The sequence below is a fragment of the Scyliorhinus canicula genome, chromosome 18, assembly GCF_902713615.1.
Source record: "Scyliorhinus canicula chromosome 18, sScyCan1.1, whole genome shotgun sequence".
Taxonomy (NCBI): Eukaryota; Metazoa; Chordata; class Chondrichthyes; order Carcharhiniformes; family Scyliorhinidae; genus Scyliorhinus; species Scyliorhinus canicula.
The window spans coordinates 119,438,343-119,461,144 of record NC_052163.1 but is presented as its reverse complement, the minus strand read 5'-3'; the positions used below and the strand labels follow the sequence as shown (position 1 = coordinate 119,461,144).

General features: G+C 44.8%; 1 protein-coding gene across 5 annotated transcripts in view; it reads right to left on the bottom strand.

Annotated features, from left to right (window-relative positions):
• Positions 1 to 22,584, bottom strand: part of celf5a (cugbp, Elav-like family member 5a) — a 512,219-nt gene extending 489,635 nt beyond the window's left edge. For 2 of the 5 annotated variants that reach the window (XM_038777516.1, XM_038777517.1), the window contains exon 1: positions 22,192 to 22,582. In XM_038777516.1, coding sequence (XP_038633444.1) covers positions 22,192 to 22,372 — 181 coding nt within the window. In that variant the 5' untranslated portion in view covers positions 22,373 to 22,582. Of the gene's footprint in view, positions 1 to 22,191 lie in introns of all 5 variants that reach the window. The other 3 variants (XM_038777514.1, XM_038777515.1, XM_038777513.1) reach the window with 3 other exon arrangements.
• Between the last annotated feature and the right edge of the window lie 218 nt (positions 22,585 to 22,802).

The following is a 22,802-nucleotide window of genomic DNA, read 5'->3' as shown; positions in this document are numbered from 1 at the left end:
TTACGAAAACACAGGTATTGTACATAAACACTGGACCTGGTTGATTCTGTGAGAAATGCTTGGCTTGAACTTGACATGATTGAACTTGTTGTATCAGGTGCAGGAGCAACCCCACATCCCCGTGATCAGTGCTATGACATCCTTTGGACTGACCTTCAAGATAGGCAGTTGACCGAACCATGACAGATTGTACCCTTAAACTGTTCAATGTTTTCCCATTTTGTGAATAATAGAGGTTGGTCTGTTATCACCTGCTCTTTAGGCCAGGCTGCTGGCTTATGATGCCACCAGTCTGAAGGGAGGCTGCTATGACAGAAGAAAACATCATCCAGATCATACACCTCCCTCCGCCATCTAGGTCTGGATGTGCTTTCCTCCTTGCAATCACCTACAGTTCATGAAGTCTGGAAGTTATCTAGTTTCCCCTTGAATTTGCCAATTGGGAGCCTGTCCACTTCCTTTTGAATACAAGCCCACAACAAAATGTTTTAAATGTCAAATTCTGCTCTGGTTTTAAGAAATTATGACATAACATAAGAGTAAAGAAATAATGATCCTTTTCAATAGAACACTGGTTGGGCCACGGTTAAAGCACTGCGGTTTTAGGGTGTCAGGGTGTCACAGTGGTTAGCACTGCTACCTCACTGTGCTGAGGAGCCGGGTTCGAATCCCAGCCCTGGGTCACTGTCCGTGTGGAGTTTGCACATCCTCCCCGTGTCTGCGTGGGTTTCATCCCCACAACCCAAATATTGTGCAGAGTAGGTGGATTGGCCATGCCCCGTCATTGAAAAAAAAATAACTGGGTGCTCTAAAGTTATATTTTTTTAAAACACTGCGGTTTTTAGCACCCGTTATAAAAAGACATTAAAGCCACTGAGATCCTCCAGCATAGACTCAGCAAGATGATAACATGGATGGAAAACTATACTTATGAGGAGCAACTTGATATACCGGAACAATTTCCACTGAAGCAGAAAAGGCAAAGGGGAGATTTAAGAGGCATCTTTAAAATTATGATTTTAATAGAGTATAGGGAAAGAGATTTCCTCTGGCTGGGAAGTCATTGATGAAGGGTCATCAATTTAAAACTATAGAGACGTTAGAAGAACCTTCGCTACACAGAGGGTTGTCAGAGCATGGTGTGTTTTGCCAAAGGAAGTAGCTGAGCCAGTGACCATTGCATCGTTCAAGAAAATATTGGATAATTATTTCAAGCAAAGAGGGGAAGAGAGAGACACAGGGCTCTGGGAAGAGAGACAGGGATCCGGGGAGAAAGACTAGTTTTGAACTGCGCTAGTGAACCTAACAAGCCCAATAGTCTTACTCAGCACTATAAACTCCAGTAGTTCTTGCCCAGCAGACTGGTTGGAGACATTTCTTTCACTGAACATGACTGGGTAAATGATCATCCCGCAAACCTTTTTTCATTTCACATTCAGGTGCCCACTTCACTGGACTCCTGCTAAAGTGGGGAATCTAATTACAAATGTGGCAAATTGGATCCTTTCACCACATCTGTGGAGTTTTCAAAAGTCTACAATGTTCTCCGTTTTCAAAGTGTTCGGTTGGTTAAACTCCACGGCAATAAGAGAAGCCCAACAAATATCCCACCGACTCCAATCTCAGAAATAAACAATGCAGGCTTGATGGGCCGTAACTCACTAAACATTTGTGAGCTGGCAAAATACTGCGCAGTCCTCATTCCGTACTGTACAGATGTGGAAAGTGAAACCTGTACATTTACGTAGCTTCTAAACCAGGGGTGGGCAAGCTACGGCCCGCGGGCCGCATGCGGCCCGCCAAAGGTCTTTATGCGGCCCACCAAGTCATTTAAAAAAAAAAAAAAAAAATTTTTTTTTAAAATTTTTTTTTTTTAATTTTAAATTTTTTTTAAAGGTTAATGGGGGGGCTGTTGGGTTACTTACTGGTATAGGATGGATACGTTGACTTGAGTAGGGTGATCATTGCTCGGCACAACGTCGAGGGCCGAAGAGCCTGTTCTGTGCTGTACTGTTCTATGTTCTATATGAGGCGCCCAGAATCATAACCGGGTGAAGTAATTATTTTACTTAATATACTATGCGGCCCTTTAAAATTGTGAATTTCTGAATGTGGCCCTTGCACGGAAAAGTTTGCCCACCCCTGTTCTAAACATTAGTACCCACCAACACTCTTTTTGAAATTCACCGTCACCTCCAGTGTGGCAGCTCAGCCTTCAGCTGACTGGCGGAAGGAGTACCTGAGGACCAGGATCTCTAACCTGAGACAAAGGTCATGGTTTACCAGACAGCGGGGAGCCCCATGTTCCTGTGTGCTTCGAGACTTGGACAACCTACAGCAGGAACCTCAAAGCACCAGCAGCGGTGCCCTTGCAAGATCCTCCAAACCCAGTGGCAAGAGAAAGTCTCCCAACAGCAAGGTCCTCTCCCAAGCAAACATAGAATTTGCAGTGCGGAAGAAGGCCATTCGGCCCATCGGGTCTGCACCGGCCCTTGGAAAGAGCACCCTATTTAAGACCACGCCGCCACCCTATCCCTACCGTAACCCAGTAACCTGACCTAACCTTTTGGACACTAAGGGCCAATTTAGCATGGCCAATCCACCAAAACTGCACATCTTTGGACTGTGAGAGGAAACTGGAGCATCCGGACGAAACCCACGCAGACACAGGGTGCACATGCAAACTCCACACAGACAGTCACCTGAGGCCGGAATTGAACCCTGAAGATGTGAGGCAGCAGTGCTAACCACTGCACCACCTTGCCACCCTATGAGGCCCTATGCTCAGCTTTGAGGCACTAATCACTCAAAACTAGCTCCGCTGGGCAGGACATGTCATTCGTATGCCTGACACCAGAATCCCGAAGTGACTGATCTACTCGGAACTCAGAGGCAGCAGGAGATTCCCAGGATGACAGTGGAAAAACTTTGGGAATGTCCTCTGAAGAGGACAAACATCCCCACAACTGATGAGAACACTGGCTTGTGACCTATTAAATCGGAGAAGGTAGATTCCGGATGGCACTGAGCGCATGGAGGGATGTCATCGGGAGCCTGCAAAGGTGGGAGTCGAGGTGTTAGAGGGACAAAGCTCCAAACAACTCATATACCCAACTCTTCAAGCACCTCCTACCCCACGTATGGCAGAGTCGGCAGATCACTCACTGGAATCATCCCACCAGAGTGGAAGCAAGTCATCCTCAATCCTGAGGAACAGCCTAAAAGACAACAAACGCCAATCATGAGCCATATAGAGGCTCAAGGTCTAAAACAACATTATTTCATCATTCTTACTTACTCTTCATTAATTAAACACTCATGAATTAAAATTATTTTGAATATGACAGTGAGTGAAACAGAAAAGAAATTGAGACACTGAAACAGTGCTGTCAGCTCAGTAAATATGTGCAATAAATATGTGCCCAAAGCAATGCAGATCACAAAGTTACCAGATTCAGTCATGTGGATTTAGTTAGTCAAAGTGGAAAGACAATTACATTTGTTCCCAGCTCCCTATTGCCATCCAAATGGGAGTAGGTGTGTTTCAATGCTGGCTCTGGTACAGGATTACGATAGGACAGGATCAAGTTAATCCATGGAGTTTCCTCGTGCTGCAGCCAAAGAGTCTGAAATACTCACTGCCCTGGTAACAAACGTACATTTACGGAGCACCTTTCACCACCTCAGCATGTCCCGGAGGATTTTGCAGCCTGTGAAGTATTTGAAGTGTAATCACTGTTACAATATAGGGAAATATGGTGGCCAGATGCTGCACCCAGCATGGGTCCCACAAATCTAAATGATACAAATGACCGGATAATCTGTTTTAGTGATATTGATCGAGAAATAAATGTTGGCCAGGACACCAGGGAGAACCAACTTGCTCTTCTTCCAGTGGAGTCATGGAAACATTTACGTCCACTTGAGGCAGATGGAGCCTTGAAATAATATTTCTTCCAAAAGACAGCACCTCCAACAGTGCAGCACGTCCTCAGTACTACACTGAAAGTGTTGGCTTGGATTATTTGCTCAATTCCTGGGGTGGGGCTGGAACTCACAGCCTTCTGACATATAGACACAAGTGATACAACTGAGGCATCCTGGCCACGTCAGAGGAAGGGCTATTTGCTTGGATCACAAGAAGGCGACTGAAACATATGAAACTTTATCTCAACATAAGTAATGACTTTCAATGATTTTTAAAATTTATTTTTATGACTTTCAATGAAAACGGGCGCGATCCAACGGCCACGCTGCACTCGAAAAGCAACTCGCTGTGGCGCAGTGTGGCTGATAGAAGCCGGGAGATCCCGCTCCCAGGATCAGGTATTGGTGAGCAACGTCTTGCGAGATCTAACACGATCTCACGAGATCTTGCGATGTAAATTCCGCTCACTGAGGGCGGGATCATTTTTTAGCAAATCTGCACACCAGAGTGAGCCAACTAGTCTTACTTTAATGTGCAGTTTCTCGAGGTACCTGAGGCGTTGGCATCAATCTTGGAGCTGGTTGGAGCTAAGGGCTGGTTTAGCACAGGGCTAAATCGCTGGCTTTGAAAGCAGACCAAGGCAGGAAGGCAGCACGGTTCGATTCCCGTACCAGCCTCCCCGAACAGGCGCCGGAATGTGGCGACAAGGGGCTCGTCACAGTAACTTCATTTAAAGCCTACTTGTGACAGTAAGCGATTTTCATTTCATTTCATTTTCAATCTCCCTCACCTTGGAGAACTCGGGTGAGCACTGTTCAGTACTGCTCTCTGCACTCATGGGGGTCTCCCAGGGGTCAGAGACCCCTAGTTGCATGCCCTCTGGGCAAGTGGTTCCCTGGCACTTCTGGTGCCAGCCTGGCACTGCTCAGGTGGCACTGCCAGTTTGCAGGGGCACTGCCAGGTTGGCACTGCCAATGTGCCAAGAGAGCATTTTTTGTGTGCTGGATTTAGTTTAGACGGGCAGCATGGTCGGCGCAGGCTTGGAGGGCTGAAGGGCCTGTGTCCGTGCTGTACTTTTCTTTGTTCTTTATAATCAGACTGGAGGTGCCCCGGGACTATGTGCTGTCTCGGCAAAACGTTCCCCGATTAGACCTCTTATTTTACGCGAGTGGTGATTTATAGCCATGCGTTTCTTGGCCCCGGGAAACACACGACTGAACATGCCCACTATGACACTTTGTTCTCTTTTAGTTGAATCGTGCCCAACCTTTGGCGGGTGGGACAGGTTGAAAGGTCATGCAGTTAAAATTGTCTCCAATTGACCAGAATAGTAGTAATATCACTGAAACAGAAACCCACAGGTTTAGGTTCGAATTCCACCATGGCAAGTTCTAAAAACTAATAAATTCAATCTGGCACTAGAAAGGACAATGGCTGTGAAAGCTTCCGGCATCAGGGGGGAAACGAACCCAGCCGCGTCTCCAAAAACCTTCAAAGAAGGGAACCTGCTGCCTCAGACTGACCGATACGCAAGTCCAGTTTACACTGTTCAGGGGTTTGGCAGGGTAGACGCTGAGAGGTTGTCGCCACTTGTGGGTGAGTCTAGGACCAGAGGGCATCATCTCGGAGTAACGGTTCGCCCATTTAAGACAGAGATGAAGAGGAATTTCTTCTCTTAGAGGGTAGTGAATTCTTCACCGCAGAGGGCTGTCGAAGTCGGGACATTAAGTAAGTATAAGACTAAGATAGACAGATTTTTAATTAGTCAGGGAATCAAGGATTATGGGGATAAGGTGAGAACGTGGCGTTGAGGGTTATGGTATCATTCATGATCTCATTGAATGGCGGAGCAGACTCAACGGGCCGAATGGCCTACTTTTGCTCCTAATTCTTATGGTCTTATCCAGTTAACCCCTAATAAGGTCTGAAATGTCGCTCAGTTGTATGCACCAGGGATGTGCAATCAATGCATCATTGCTCACATCCTGAAAGCAATGAGCCAGAAGATTAAAATAAAATACATTGATGCTCCCAAATTCATACCTTTCCTGCTAAATCCCACATCCTACGTGAATTATTTTCCGAAGCCTCAGAGAAGGTTTTGTTGTGAATAGAATATCACACTCGCAGCAGTGCGTTATAAAGACATTACTCATACAAGGCAGATTCCTAATTAATGCACGCCCACGATGTTCTTCATTGGCAAGTTTTCTCACCAACTTAAAAAATTCCCAACAGTCATGTAAAAGAATCAGAACCATTTACCGTATGGAACAGATTTTCAGAGTTCCCATTGCCAATAGGGAGCCTCATCCATCAACCACATCTGGTCACCTTATCAAAAAAAAGGATCTGACGGCACTGCAGGAGATGTAAATAAAGGACTTACAAAGATAATACCAGAACTGTGATGTTGTTCGTATCAGGAAAGGATAAACAGGAAAGGATAAAACTAAGAGATGGCCGATGGGTGACCTAATAGGGGCCTTCAACAATCGTGAAAGATTTTGATGGGATCGTAGGACTGAATTTTCACCTCAGGGGCAGGAAACCGGAGCAGGGAATGTTTCTGAGTCCTGAATCTGCTCCCGAGGAGGGGGAACGGTCACTGGAATTTTGACTGGGGCACCACATAATTGGCATGGAGAAAGCTTTCCTGTCCAATTGAATGAAATGAAATGAAATGAAAATCGCTTATCGTCACGAGTAGGCTTCAAATGAAGTTACTGTGAAAAGCCCCTAGTCGCCACATTCCGGCGCCTGTTCGGGGAGGCTGATACGGAATCGAACCGTGCAGCTGGCCTGCCTTGGTCTGCTTTCAAAGCCAGCGATTTAGCCCTGTGCTAAACAGCCCCTATGCTAAACAGCCCCAATTAAAGGCAGTGGGTGGGCGCTCAAAGATGGAAGTCCAGTCAGAGGCCGATCAACTTCAGCAAAGTACCCAATGGAGTACAGGGTAAGTAACTGGGAGAGTATTTCCCCAAGAAGGTGCCCTCTCAGCAACTTTTTAAAAACTTGAATTGAAAGTATACAAAATGCAGCCAGGCCACTGCTAAGGGGCTGTGGGGTAATGAGGAGAAGGGGCAGCCTACAGCTGCACCTCCACCCTAGCTGGCAGGGAGGGCCTGCAGGCCTGTCAGGAGCAGCCTACCTCTGGGTGCTTGACTCCACTCAGCTAAACTGCTCCCTGTCACTTCAGGAAACTCAGGGGCTATCTGGAAAATCCCAGTCAGCCTCCTTAATTCCTGATTAACAAGGCTCTTGGCGAATCTAATGTGCCTGACAACCTCATGGGAGCTGGCAGAGTACCTTGGCCCGGTTTTAGCCAACAGCAGAAACAGGCGCGCCAGCGGGCCTTGCAACTTTTGGGCCCTGTCTGCGTTCGTTTCCAACTTCCCAAAATTTCAGCCCATTCGTGGGGAAGAGCCAAACCACAGGCCACTAATATAAAAAAGTCACCAAGAAATCCAATTGGGGATTCAGAAGAAACATCTTTACCAGAATGTGGAACTTGCCATCACAGGGGACTGCTTGCGGTGAAGAGTAGAGATGCATTTAGCGGGAAGCTAGGTATGTATATGCGGGAGAAACAAATAGAAGGGTTATGCTGATAGGTGAGGGATGGTGGGACATGACCCTAGTGGAGCTTTAACAACTGCACGGAGTGGTTAGGCTCAATGGCCTGTTTCTGTGCCATTTATCTGATATGATGTTCCTGTAGCCTCCAACAATTAAAGATGAATCTCCTGGACACTGTGATAAGCTACATTGGCGGAAGATCAGGGCTGCACACTGTAATCTTTAAATACTTTGTTTATTAATGATTAAATTGGAGCGGCACAGTGGCGCAGTGGTTAGCATTGCTGCCTCACAGCGCCGAGGACCCTGGTTCGATTCCGGCCTCAGCCCACTGTCCGTATGGAGTTTGCACATTCTCCCCATGTCTGCGTGGGTCTCACCCCCCACAACACAATGATGTGCAGGGTAGTAGGTGGATTGACCATGCTAAATTGCCCCTTAATTAGGTACTCTAAATATATTTTAAGAATTAATGATTAAATTGTTGGAGATCGTGTCGAAGGCTGTTTGACCCATCTGGGCCTTTTAGACGCAGGAGGTTGTGTGATTAAAACCTCCAGGAACACATCCAACTGGAGTTCACAAGCCCTCTTCACAGGCTGGCTGACTGGGTGGAAATGGAGCAGATGATATCTAATGCAGAGAAGTGTGAAGTGATTCATTTTAGTACGAAGAACACGGAGAGGCAATGTAAAATAAAGGACAACATTCCAAACAGAGTGGCCTGGGGGTGTACGTGCACAAATCATTGCAGGTGGTAAGCCAGGTTGAAGAAGCGGTTAATAAAGCATTTGGGAACCTATATTAAAAATTATAAATGCAGCATTATGAATCGAACATTATAAATAAAGGCATCGAGTACAAAAGCAAGGTAGCTATGGTGAATCTTTATACGACACTGGTTTAGCCTCAACTGGAGTTGTGTGTCCGATTCTGGGCAACACAATTCGGTAAGGATGTGACGGCTTCTCAGAGGATGTAGAAACAATTCATGAGATTTTCTTTCAAATCTCTAATGGCATGGGAGTGGCATTGGCAAGGTTGTTCGTCCATTCCGAAAAGCCCTTAAGAAGGTGTTGGTGAGCCACTGGGTGGTATCCACTGGGTGCAGATACACCTACTGTGCCATTAGGGAGTTCTAGGGTTCGGGTACAATGCCCACACAGTTCCAGGTCAGAAAGGTGTGTGGCTTGGAGGGGAACGGTATTCCCACGTATTTGCTGCCCTTGCCCTTCTATGGTTTGGAAAGGAACGGTTGTGAGATTTGTTCAAAGTATTCAACATCATGAGTGGTCAGAACAGAGTGCATAGGGAGAAACTGTTCCCATTGGCAGGAGGGTTTGGAATAAGAGTGTCATGTTTATATAATTATACATAGGCACCAATAACTCATAAGGGATTGTGTAACCATGTTGTGGATTCATTCATTTAAACTCGGCACATAAGAACATCTAACGTTCAAGAAAGCTTGAAGACATCATCAGCTGAGCTGCGTGTGATGTGCTCTTCGCACATGCCAAAATGAAACTGAGGCTGGATCGCATGACACACTTCCCTTCTAGTGATGGTATCCCTTCAAGGCATATTACAACAACAAGGACACCCATTTATGGTGCATGGCAAACAAACCAAAGTTGGCGTGAGGGAAAATTTGTTTTAGGGTCTGGAATGTACTGCCTGAGAGTGTGGTGGAGGCAGATTCAATTGTGGGTTTCAAAAAGGAATTGGGTCATTGTCTGAAAATACCATATTTTCAGGGCTATGGGGAAAGGACAGGGGAATGGTTCTGGGTGGCAATGGTAAAGAACTGACATGGAGATGAAAGGCTAAATGGCCTCTTTCTGTGCTGTAGCCATTCTACGAAGAGGTAACTGTGAATAAGCTCCCTTCCATCATCCATGATCTTGGAAAAAATTGGTTCTCAAGGTGCATTTCCCAACTTAATCACAATCGATCAGGTACTACTTGTTTAAGACTTTCAACTGAGCAACAATAACACTGAAATAACACTAATTCTCCACAGTGCCAAGACCCGACTATCCCTTTGAGCCGATTTTCCACAATCGTAAGCCTGTGGTACAGAGGTTCACACACTGGCTGAATATGTTGTGGGTATGTTGACGGCAAATTTCTGACCACTTGGCAAAGCTCCCTGCCAAAATTAACTCCCTTAAATGCAATGTTTTGTTTCAGACTCCAAGGTGTAAGGAAAGCCACGTAGAGGCTTTATGAGAAAAAGCTGGAGAAGCTGGCCTCTTTAGCCTCACGGGCTGAGAGGAGACCTAATAAGAATAAACAAGATGTTAAATGGTACAGAAAAGCTACATCCGAGCACAACGTCACAGTAAGGTGAGACACGTGGGGTATTGGCTAAAACAACAATGGATGATTTAACAAAAGTATTGTGGAGCTACACTGAATTGACACTACAGGAATAGACCCAACTGGTACAAACATTGTTTATGCTTCACATGAGCCTTCTTTTCATCTTTCAATTCCTTTCTCCCTCATGTGTTTATCTGGTATCCCCCTAAATGCATCTTCACTTGTCACCTCAACCATACCCAAGTTTCACATTCTAACCACTCAGGATAAGGAAGTTAGCCCTGATTAAAATCAGGATGAATCATGAATCTATTCAAGTTAGGGTTAGTTGCTCAAGTGGAGAAAGTACAATTGTTTCCCCTTAAGGTGGATAAGCCAAAATGGGGCAAATTCACCTCTCTGAAGTGTGTTTAACTTATGACAAAATAGAAAAAGCAGAGTTTAAAATTAGACTGATCACAATCTGAGACACAATCTTAACCATGCAAAATGTTAGGTTTTACAGAGTGTCTAAAAGGCGGAAAGTGAGATTGGAACATAGGAGCGTAGGAGTTAGGAGCAGAAGTTATCAATTCGACCCTTCGAACCTGCTCCGCCATTCAGTCAGATCATGGCTGATCTCTGCAGAGGATATTCCAGAGGGGCTGGGGCAGTGTTTTTCCAAACTTTTTTTCTGGGGACCCATTTTTACCAACAGGCCAATCTTCAGGACCCACGTCCGTCGACCTTCGCGACCCACCATTTTCGCTTACCTTTAATGCGACAGGTGAGCCTGCTTGGTCCTCACCATCTCACTTCCTTTGTCATTCAATGTGACATTTCTGTACGGGTTGTTCATCAGAGGTCCTGGAGCTCACACCACCACTGCTTTGTCCTGTTGTGAACTCTCCTGGAGCTCACACCACCACTGCTCTGTCCTGCTGTGACTCTCCTGGAGCTCACACCACCACTGCTCTGTCCTGCTGTGACTCTCCTGGAGCTCACACCATCACTGCTCTGTCCTGCTGTGACTCTCCTGGAGCTCACACCACCACTGCTCTGTCCTGCTGTGATTCTCCTGGAGCTCACACCACCACTGCTTTGTCCTGCTGTGACTCTCCTGGAGCTCACACCACCACTGCTCTGTCCTGCTGTGAACTCTCCTGGAGCTCACACCACCACTGCTCTGTCCTGCTGTGACTCTCCTGGAGCTCACACCACCACTGCTCTGTCCTGCGGTGACTCTCCTGAGCTACTCTCTCCAGCAGATTTAGTTGTGAGATCCTGGCCCTGTTGAGTCTCTGGCCCTCTCTTCCTTGTTACAAAACAATCCATTTTAAATTTTACAGTCCTGTTGGAGGAATCGCAATCGCGCCCAGAGCACGTGACGTCAGTGTTCGGGGGCGCGTGACCTGCTCTCTGCCGTCGCTTCAGGCAGGAGGACTGCATTGAAATTTTAAAAAATCTTCTGCTGGGTCAGCATGCTGACGTCAGGAGGAGGCGGTGTTTCGTGCTCAACACCGGGTATGCATATTGATGAGCGGGCACGCAGGCACAGCACGCCCGCATTCTGAAAGCCGGTCACAGCCGTCATTTTTAAAGCCAGTCGCAGCCGGTATTTTTAAAAGCCGGCTGCTGCGGCCGTGGTGCACTAATTCCCGTGATCGGGAACGCCGCGATGAATGCCTTTGCAACCCACCCGCGTGTCGCGACCCCGACTTTGAAAATGACTGTCCCAGGCACAACCACCAAATGAGCAGTAATTAAAATCGGGGGGTGCACAAGAGGCCGGATTTAGAGGAATGCAGATTATCACCCGAGGGTTGTGGGGTTGGAGGAGGTTACAGAGATAGAGAGAGGCAAGGCCATGAAAGAATCTGAAAACAAGGATGAGAATTTTAAAATCAAGATGTTACTTGACAAGGAGCCAGAAGAGGTCAACGAGCCAAGGGTTTCAGATGAACGGGACTTGGTGCGAGTTAAGACACTGGCAGCAGAGTTTTGGTTGTGGTTGTGGTTGCTGGTAGCCAATCATTCCAGTCTCATTATATTATTGCAGGAGTTCCTCAGGATAGTGTCCTAGGCCCAACTATTTTCAGCTGCTTCATCAATGAGCTTTCTTCCTCCATAAGGTCAGAAATGGGAATGTTCTCTGATGATTACACAGTGTTCAGCATCATTCACATTCCTCGGATATTGCTGCAATCTGTGTCCATGTGTAACCTGATTCACCTGAAGAAGGAGCCGTGCTCCGAAAGCTCGTGTTTGAAACAAACCTGTTGGACTTTAACCTGGTGTTGTAAGACTTCTTACTGTGCTCACCCCAGTCCAACGCCGGCATCTCCACATCATGTGTAACAAGACCTGGGTAACGTTCTGGCTTGGGCTGCTGTGTAGTGAGAATGTTATATGTCACTTGAGTGTTAGGCAATGTCCATCTCCAACAAGAGAGATTTCATGTCCCCTTGACATTAAATGGAATTGCCATCACTGAATTCCCCACTATCAATACCCGGGAGTTTACCATTGACCAGAAACTGAATTGTATCTGCAGTATAAATACTGTGGTTACTGGAGCAGGTCAGAGACTGAGTATTCGGTGCCAATTAACTCACCTCCTGACTCCCCAGGGATGGACCACCATCTGCAAGGCACAGATCAAGATTGTTTTGGAATTGTCTCCACATATCTGAACAAGTAAAGCTCAAAAACACTCACGAAGCTCAACACTCTACAGAGCAAAGAAGCCTGCTCAATCAGCACCCTGACCATCACTTTAAACGTTCGCTCCCTTCACCACTGGCACACAGTGTCAGCAGTGTCTAATAGATACCAAGATGCACTTTAGAAACTCAACACGGCTCCTTCAACTGCACCTTCAAAGCCGATGAGCTCTACCACCTAGAGGGACAAGGGCAGCAAGTTCATGGACATCACCAACTTCTCAAGGGCATTGAGGGATGGGCAACTAAATCTGACCTTGCCGGCAACACTCCCATCATATAAACAGATAAAAATAGGTGAGATTCTCTCCAAGGTTCTAAACTGTTAATCATACACAAGTTTGCTTTGGTAACAGAGTAAGAACAACGTCCAGTGTGTAGACTCAGAAGATGGAACTTTTGACTCAGATCACAAAGGATCTGGCATTTATTTCTTGGCAATTGTTTTCCTGTCTACAGTTTTCAAATAAGCACTTGAAGAAAATGTAAACGTCACATTCAGTAAATCCCGCATCTGCAAGTGGTTATTACGGGTGTGTTACGGGTTCACGTGGACTAGGAGGGTTCCAGCTTTGATTGCCAGTCTATGCTGAGTTGCTCATCTCTGACAGGGTTGATGTTCTTGATTTCTATCTGCTGGAAAGTGTGTGCACATACAATGGGGAAGAACAGTACGAGTCGCAGCTGTAATGACCTACAGAGATGAATAGCTGGCTGACATTTACTGTCTAGGCGTGCACATAAAATCGTTGCATATTACAGCACTAAAGGAGACCAATTGACTCATCGTGTCTATGCTGGCTATCTGAACAATTTAACCATTTTGTCCCACTCCCCATACAAAAAGCCAGTGCTTTTGACAACCACCAGAATCTCAAATCACTTTACACCCAATGAAACACATACCCTTTTTGTCCTTTAACTTTTCAAATATTTATCTATTAGGCTAGGTGGATTGGCCATGCTAAATTGACCCTTAGTGTCCTAAAATATGCAGATTAGATGGATTGGCCATGATTACAGTGCGAGGTTATGGGGATAGAACAGGGGAGTTGGCCTAGGTAGAGTACTTTTTCAGAGGGTCAGTGCAGACTCAATAGGCCATAAGGCCTATTCTGCACTGTAGGAATTCTATAGATTCCATCAATCCATTTGTCTTTAAAAGCTACGATAGGTTTGCTTCCAACATTGTTTCTGGGCGGGCATTACAGGTTCTGAAATCCCTTTGTGTGAAACAAAAATCTTAATGCCCCCCTATAATTCTTTGGGTTGTAATCTTAACGTAACGCCCTCTTGCTATCCCGAGCAATGGAAACTGAAATATTGTCCCTATTTAAGGTAGCAACTTGGAACACATGAAGAAAATGAGATTACTAAACAGTCGCTCCCTCCATGAAATTGTACCCCTGATTTATTCGGGAGAAGACTGGAAGGGAAAGAATACTTCCCAAAACACAGCAAAAAAAATAAATGAAACATGCAACACTACCCTGATGCTATTTAGTCGACAAACGGAAAAGTTGGATGAAGCTACTTTAACTGAGTTAAATGATTAGATAGAATAATTATGCCAAGGCATACAAGGCAATGAGCCAAGTACTGGAAAATGAGATTAGAACAGTTCGGTGGTTGGTTTTGACCAGTGCAGATGCGATGGGCCGAAGGGTCTTTTCTGTGCCGTAGACCTCTATGACTCAATCTGTGACTCTAAACGAACATGAAACAGCAATCTACCAGCATGGACACAAAATCTTCCTTATTGAATAACTGCACAGATCAGAAAGACTGACAAGTTTTATTGCTGATCTGTGCTGAGTTGGGTGATTGTAGTGTTTAATTGTTCGATGTGTGATTGTGTGCGCCTGGTGTCCGCTCTCTGTTCTGCATAGGTGATTAGTTAAGCCTAGGTGAGATTTAGATTCAATTTATTGTCACGTGTATCGAGGTACAATAAAAAGTATTGTTCGGTGTACTGGGTCCTGAAAAAAGAAATTAAACTGTAAGTGAGTAACTGTAAGTATGAGAGCAGACATTTTAAAGCATTGACGAAAACGCCTGTCACAAATATATAACCCGGAATGTATAATCTTTGCATTGGTCCGAGGCATGAAATACAACACTGATGTCAATCAAGATGCCAGCGAAGCTGCAATTGGTTCAAAATTAGTGGGATGGGGAGGGAAATTATAAAGAAAACCCAGCTGGTGTTCCTGCTCTCAATTATTTTCCAGTAACTGCTGCTGAGAAATGGGCTAGTGTGGCTATCATATGAGGAGGAAAGGATCACAGTTTTGACTCTGATGCCTCCCTCACCCATTCAAATGGTTTGCTGACATACACAAGGTTTAACATGACGTGCGGTCAACTCGAGGCACTAGAGGCCACCCGAAACCTGTGGAATCATAACCCAGAACTTCCAGGACAGATGAAAGGGTGAGCGTTTTGGGGGAAAGAAAGAAACAATTTCAGATATCATTCTTCGCTATTTAAATTTAATGCAGCGTCTCATTAGTGAAAAATAACCAGTTGTTCCCTTTGTGTGAAAAGCAGCAAAGTGATATAATTCAAGCTGGAATGCACCAGCACACAAACAACTCTCATCGCACCAACCCTATATTAGAAGAGTGACTACGCATCAGAAGTTATTTAATTGTCCATTGTATATCAATTGTGTTTAATGATTTGCAGGTAGAGGGCAAGAATTGAAATTTCCCTTGAGCATATAAAAAGAGAGGCTCACTGAAGCTGTGGTGTGGTTGGGTTTGGTTGGGCTTTACTCTGCAAATAAATGCAAGACCGAATAAAGATTGACTCCATTATCATCCCGAACCAACCAGCTTTCCGGAACGGAATATTCCTTGTCTGTAAAGTGCTTTGAGATGTCCTCAGGTAAGGAAAGGTGCTGGATAAATGCAAGTCTTTTTTTCTTAGCCTTGTCCAAAAAAATAGATGTTTGCCAAGCACCCCTCATGAAGATTGTACTGATTTTACGGTGGTACGGTAGCATAGTGGTTTCACAATGACAGGGACGCTGGTTCGATTCCCGGCTTGGGTCACTGCCGATGTGGAGTCTGCACATTCTCCCCGTGTCTACGTGGGTTTCCTCCGGGTGCTCTGGTTTCTTCCCACAAGTCCCAAAATACGTGCTTGTTTGATGAATTGTACATTCTGAATTCTCCCTCCGTGAACCCGAAAAGGCTTTGGAATGTGGCGACTCGGGGATTTTCACAGTAACTTTATTGCAGTGTTAATGTGACACGAACAAAAAAAATTTTTTTTTAATTTGTTCATAGGAAATCGCCATAGCTGGTAAGGACAGATGTTTATTCCTGTTATTTAAATAATTAAATTAAAATTCCCTGGCTACCATAATGGGGTTAAACTCATGGGGCGGGATTCTCCACCGGCAGGATTCTCCGTTTTGCCGACGCCCAGGGGTTTCTGACGGTGTTCCCGACAACCGGTCAGCGTAACGGAGAATCCCGCCGACGGGTCGGGGCAGAAATGTGGGGCGGAGAATCCAGCCCATGATTTCAGATCATTAGTGCAGGCCTCTGCATTTTTAGTCCAATAGGATAACAATAATGCTATCGTGCCCAACAAAGCTGATTTTAGAATCGGTGTGCTCCATAAAGTTAAAGAATAATTATCCAAATTTTCAAGCAGCTTCTCAGGCCAGCAGCATATATCAGTATTTAAGGCAAGCAATTTACAAACTACCTGTTCAGCAAAATGTTCAAGAACTCATGTCACTGTGCAAAGAAGAGCCGGGGATTTGCCCAGTATTCCAGCTGACATCCCTTCTTCACATCACAGCATCAGAAACTAGTTACTCATCGTGTTATTTATTCGGCAATCTTGTCATGCACAAAGTCTTTCCCTATGTAACAAAATAAACTACACTTCAAAACAATGCATTGTCTTTGAAGCAAATTGGGATGAGAGTCTTTATAATATCACACGATTCCATCCCATTGTTATGTCCAAATCCAAATAATTTGTTTTGACGTCAAGGGGGTAATTTTAATGTGACTTGCTGGGCCAGGATCAGCTGGAATGCAGGTTTCATGACACATCACGCAATAATAGCGGATATTGGGAATTTGGGAGCAGATCTTTGCTACCCATGACTTGCTGACCTCTGCTCTTGAATTCCTGGTAAATGTTGCCACCATTGCAAGAAATGTGCTGGGACCACAGATCATGTCAACTCTGCCCTTAACTGCCTTAACAGAGTCACGGTTCCATTAGGAAGAAATGACTTTCATTTTATATGTTCATATGTTCTCTCCGTGTCTGTGTGGGCTTCCTCCAGATGCGCCAGTTTTCTCCCACAGCCCAAAGATCTGCAGGTTAGGCGGATTGACCATGGTCAATGTGTGTGGTTATGGGATAGATTGGGGGAGTGCACCTAGGTAAAGTGTTGAGTGGTGTCTGAGTGGGTTGGTGCAGACTCGGTGGGCCGAATAGCCTCCTTCAGCAGTAGCAATTCTAAAGCTTGGTTCTGTGAGCTTATGCCTAAACGCACCAGATTTAGGAAAGTGTGATGTTTTCTTATGGGGAGAAAGTACGCACCCCATATCAGGTTGGGGCAGCACGGTAGCATTGTGGATAGCACAATTGCTTCACAGCTCCAGGGTCCCAGGTTCGATTCCGGCTTGGGTCACTATCGGTGCGGAGTCTGCACATCCTCCCCGTGTGTGTGTGGATTTCCTCCGGATGCTCCGGTTTCCTCCCACAGTCCAAAGATGTGCAGGTTAGGTGGATTGGCCATGATAAATTGCCCTTAGTGTCCAAAATTGCCTTTAGTGTTGGGTGGGGTTACTGGGTTATGGGGATAGGGTGGAGGTGTTGACCTTGGATAGGGTGCTCTTTCCAGGAGTCGGTGCAGGCTCGATGGGCCGAATGGCCTCCTTCTGCACTGTAAATTCTATGATAAACAGACCTCCGCAGGTGTACATTTCTCAGCAATTTGGTTTGGAGATACTTCAACGTAATGGTGGATCACTCCATGCACTAGGTGTCTAATAATCAAGAAAGGCAACTAAGCAAACATTTGGGCTCAAAAGCTTTGCTTTCGAAACAGGTTTAACACCAACAATAATTTTTTTGCTCTCAACTTCATCTACTTTGGCCAAGAGTATAATATTCTAATGACCACTCTCAAAATACAGGGATTAAATAAATAATAATCCGATTCAAAAAGGGTGAGGTTCTGAAAATGGTGCCAAACATGCTGTGGGGCATCAGAGGTGAATAATCAATATGGAATCTCTGTAGATTTCAGTCAATCAAAAGATTGGCAACAACAAATCTGATCAATGCAATCTGTAAAGTTGTTGCTCTTTAAACCAATAAAATGGGTTAAAGACTCTTAAAATAGGCATTTAATATTCTGAAGTAAGAATGTACACTTTCCAAATTGATAGTTACATGAATTGATAATCAAACATAATTCAAGAATTGGCATTCATGAATCAATAGTGTGCGTATTCTAAATGGGTTTTCTAAGTTTGAAACTGCGTTGGCCTCCCAATGACAGAAAGGATATTTGTTTTTATTCCTTCATGGGATGTGGACATCTATGACAAGGCCAGCATTTGCTGCCACCACTAATATCCCTTGAGGTGGTGAGCCACCTTCTTGAATTGCAGTAGTCCATGTGGTGTGGGTATACCCACGTAGCTATTAGGTACGGAAAACTGGGGTGAAAATGGTCTTCGACAATAGTGCAAAATCACAGAAAAAATGGCAGCCGTTTTTCTATCTTGTCTGGTTTTCTACTCCATTGACTTCACTTGAAAAGAAAATCAGGCATTGGTGTAAACTGTGAAAGAGGTTAACAATTAATTATTGTTCATTTTGCATGTACTGTCGAAGGCCTATTTCAACCATTGTTTCCTGAGAATGTGGGCAACCAGTATGACTCAGACTAAGAGGGGTATAAGCTATGAGAAAAGGTTATGCAAGTTGAGATTTTATCTTTGGAAAGAAAATAATTGGAGGTAATCTAATAGGAGCTTCACGATGATTGTCTCAGATAAATTGTTTACACTGCAAGGGGGAGAAGGGTAATAAGCTAACAAAGAGAAACTTAGATGTACCCAGACTGTCAGATTGACTCTTTTCAGCCAAAGGGTAGCAAGTTTGAGGAACTAATTACCACAAGACTGAAAAAAATGTGCAAATGGCTTGAAGACCCAACTTCATGTACTTTTGTTGTTGGAATGGGTTAACATATATATGGGCAGCACGGTAGCACAAGTGGATAGCATTGTGGCTTCACAGCGCCAGGATCCCAGGTTCGATTCTCCTGTCTGTGCGGAGTCTGCATGTTCTCCCCGTGTCTGCATGGGTTTCCTCCGGGTGCTCCGGTTTCCTCCCACAGTCCAAAGGCGTGCAGGTTAGGTGGATTGGCCATGATAAATTGCCCTTGGTGACCAAAAGGTTAGGATGGGTTACAGGGATAGGGTGGAAGTGAGGGTTTAATGTCGGTGCAGACTCGATGGGCCGAATGGCCTCTTTCTGCACTGTATGTTCTATATCAAGAACACACTTAGGCAAGGTCTGTCCATCAAAATGGAGAGCTAATGACTATTCCTCTTCCTGACATAGAACGCGAAAACAATCAGACACAGTAAAAGCACCGACAAGCTCTTCACTGTTGCAGTTACATTTGTTCTACTCCAAAAAGCCAGGGAGCTGTAGCCTAACCTTTACACGCTCTCTAAGCTTTAATTTACAGGAATACACGTTACAAACTAGGGCCGGTTAGTTCAGCTGGCCAGGTGGCCAGCATGTAGCTCCGAATAAAGGCAGCAGCAAGGGTTCACTCGGCTGAGGCAGACTCTGGATCTGCCTCCTCGTCCATCCCCTGAGAGTGGAAGGCAATAGCAAACCATCACCAACAAAAAAGTGACATGAGAAACAACTCGGACAGAAGCACTGGCAGACACGGAGCCAAGGACCTGGCTTTGAGCAGGGTACACATTACAAATATGCACCTCCAAATCCAAAAAACTGTTTCCACCTCTTCCAATATACAGGGCCACAAGCGAATCCCCGGTTAATGCCCGTCACTTGAATAAACACTCAATTAATATACAATTAACAACATTTTAAATCTTTAAATATAAAGATACGAAAAGGAAAACAAAAGGAAATTTAACAGAGCCGCAGTTTGGAATAAAGGACAAAAATTTAAATTGAACATCCTTCGTGTGCAAACAGTTCATTACATGTTTAAGGGTTAAGGGAGCCGGTCCTTGGCATAACGTTTATTCCCACAATGGACTCATTCTGCATTTTGATTTGAACAGAAAAAATGAAGGTAAAGGGCCAAGCACTGATAGAGCAGGATATCATCAAGGTTGAAAAGAATAGGAAAGGTAAGGTAAATCAAGGAGCAGAGATTAAGTGGTGCTCATCTCGTGTTTTAAAAGAAAAATGGGTAGTTAACTCCAGTACTTTAAATTGGGTTCTCAACATTATACTTGTTGCAATTAAAACTTTTCTAAAGAAAAAAAAAACCTTGGCGGGAAAATAGTGATTATTAGTAAAATCTTAAACCCAAGGAGAGACACGACGGGGACATAAACCCTATTGTGCGTACATGCAAAGTGGGTTTGACCAACTGCATGAAACTATAGAATCAGCTCAGACGGGTATGGATAAAACAGGACGAATCATCAAACAGTCACAAAAAAAATGTAAGGGGAGCCCCAAAAGGAAAGCCTTCTCCCAAATTTTCGGGGGATGAAGAGAGGTCAGCAGAACTTTGTCATCCAAAGGGGAAGTGGGTTGGCCTGTTGGCATTCCTGAAATAGTAAGCGTCCTCCCTTAACACGTTTGAGCAAGGGAAAACAATTGTGCTGTTGCAAACCAATATATCGTTGGACTTACAAATGCTTCCAGCATTTTGTTTTGAAAAGGCAGCGATGAAAATACAGATTTTTCTCCCTGGTGTTTGGATTATCCGATTTACTGGCCAGACATTCTTGGCAAGTCACCCCAATATTGGCACACAGCTCACACACACACCTTTCACACTAGATCGTAAAGTTGATTGCTTCTTAACGCATGTAGAAAATAAGTGCCCACAATAAACATCTAGTAGGTGCGGCTCCTAAGATGGTATGTGACACTATATAAAGCAATATAATGAGAGAAACATTTGGGATGTTGTTTGTGCAAGTGTTTTCACGCAGGGCACTCATTACTACATGTACTACCATTCGGTAAATAAGGCTTTTAGGCAGTAAAGCAGAAAATTGGTTTAAAAATTACACAGCCCTGGATGACACCGCAAATGTTTATCTGTAATATATCACATTGTAAATGTTCTGTCTCAAGCAAAGACGGTAACCCACACCAGGGCTCCCAGCTCAGTTTCCCTCATTAACAGAGAAACCAGTCCAAATGCTCTCTGGTGAACTACAACCTTGGATGTGACATGTTGTTTATAACCAGTCATGAATACAGGAAACAGCCAACACATCCGCCCTCGAACACACCCCTCAGCTCTCATACTCAGGTACCACAACCTCACACAGAGCACACACATCATTGATGGCTTCCTAATTTGGAGAAACCCAAATCATTTTAAGCTTCCCCTTCTTAACAACAGCTCAGCCTCCAACATAACACGCAATCACTCAAGCCTGTCTCAGTGACAGGGAAACTATGGATGAATAAAAAAAATAAAAATAAAGCGATAACGTGTTCCTTTGACAGGCTTTTCCTTATTGTTGGGCTCGGAAATACAAGGGAATCTATTGGTTAACTGGTCAGCTATTGCATTTAAAAGTTGATGTGGGGGGAAAATGAAGCCTCCCCAAGTCCCAAGCTTTCACTAACAGGCAGAAAAGTGGAGAACACTATAAAAGGCAGGCGCGTTCATTCAAAGGCGTTACTCGTTTTTCTGATGGGAGTGAAAAAAAAAATCGGCAACGTTGAGAAATTAATTGCGCTAGAAATTGGCATGGCGTTGCCCGAATCGTGCCGGATGTCCCGGCCAAAGGAAAGGAATAAAACGCGGTCTAGTGCACCGAAGAAAGGACCGGGGGACGGGACCTCGAAACCCCGAACTGCGATAGGAACACTCTCACCAATGCAACTTAAATCTGGGCAATGTGAACGAAACAGTTAACGCGCTGTGCCCGCTTCAATGGCCAGAATGCACTGAAATTACCCCCGCTGAAATGACAATAACTGGGATAACGATTTATTAGGTTAAAATTGACTCTTTACCATCTAACACCCCTTCTTTTTTTGGGGGGTGGGGAAGAGTAATTGTAATTGGGGTCCAACTTGAAGGAAACCCCGAATACTTTAAATAAAAAATTAAAGATATAACTCACTATAAATAAAAGACAGCCTTTTTTTTGCCAATCGCTGTAAAATAAAAATCAGTGACGACATTTAAATTGTCATTTTAACCAAATACCTTTGTGTCTAGATTAATTCAAGTCTTAATTTGATTCATGTTCACTGAATGCATCAATATTGCCAATTGAAGAAAGTAAAAATAAGCTCTAAATTAAAACAACCCACATTCAGGATTTAATTGTAAAACCTATTAATATCACACTCTCTTTATGTCTCCCATCTAACTGTTTAGCTGCCCTGTGCTGTAGGTGGTGCTGATGCTGCCCAAACCTTTGTGCATGCCTGTGAATCGGTCCTTCAGCACTGTTAACTCATATATCTTCCCAAACTCCTCGAAGAGGGGCTTCAGGTCATTCTCCTCCAGGTTCCGCGGGATCTGACCAATAAACAGTTTAATGGCGTCGTGGTCCTTCATCTGGCTGTAGTTGTGCTGGATATTAGCTCCGTTCATGAGCTTGAGCTGGTGCTGGGGCGGCTGGGGCTGTGGCGGCTGCTGCTGTTGTTGCTGCTGCTGCTGCTGCTGTTGTGCACTGTCTGGCCATCGCTAACCGACAGAATGGGAAACACAGGAGGCATCACTCAGCTGTAGAAAGAGAGAGAGAGGGGGGGAAAAAACGAGAGACTTCCTGTTTCAAGCCTGTGTGCTCAGTGGTGACACCCCTTGAGGACTGGCTGTGTGGAAAAGCAGTTTGTATGATCCCCCCCCCCCCCCCCCACCTTTTCAGTGTGAGCAACCAGCAAAGGTTTACAGAGATCGCTGCTAATTAACCCTTGGACGCCGGAATTTCGCCTCTTATTTTGATCGCCCATCAAGAACTTTTTTTTTTGCAACGTGCACGGAAACGGGACAATAAATGGCGAGAATTGCAACATGAAACCCA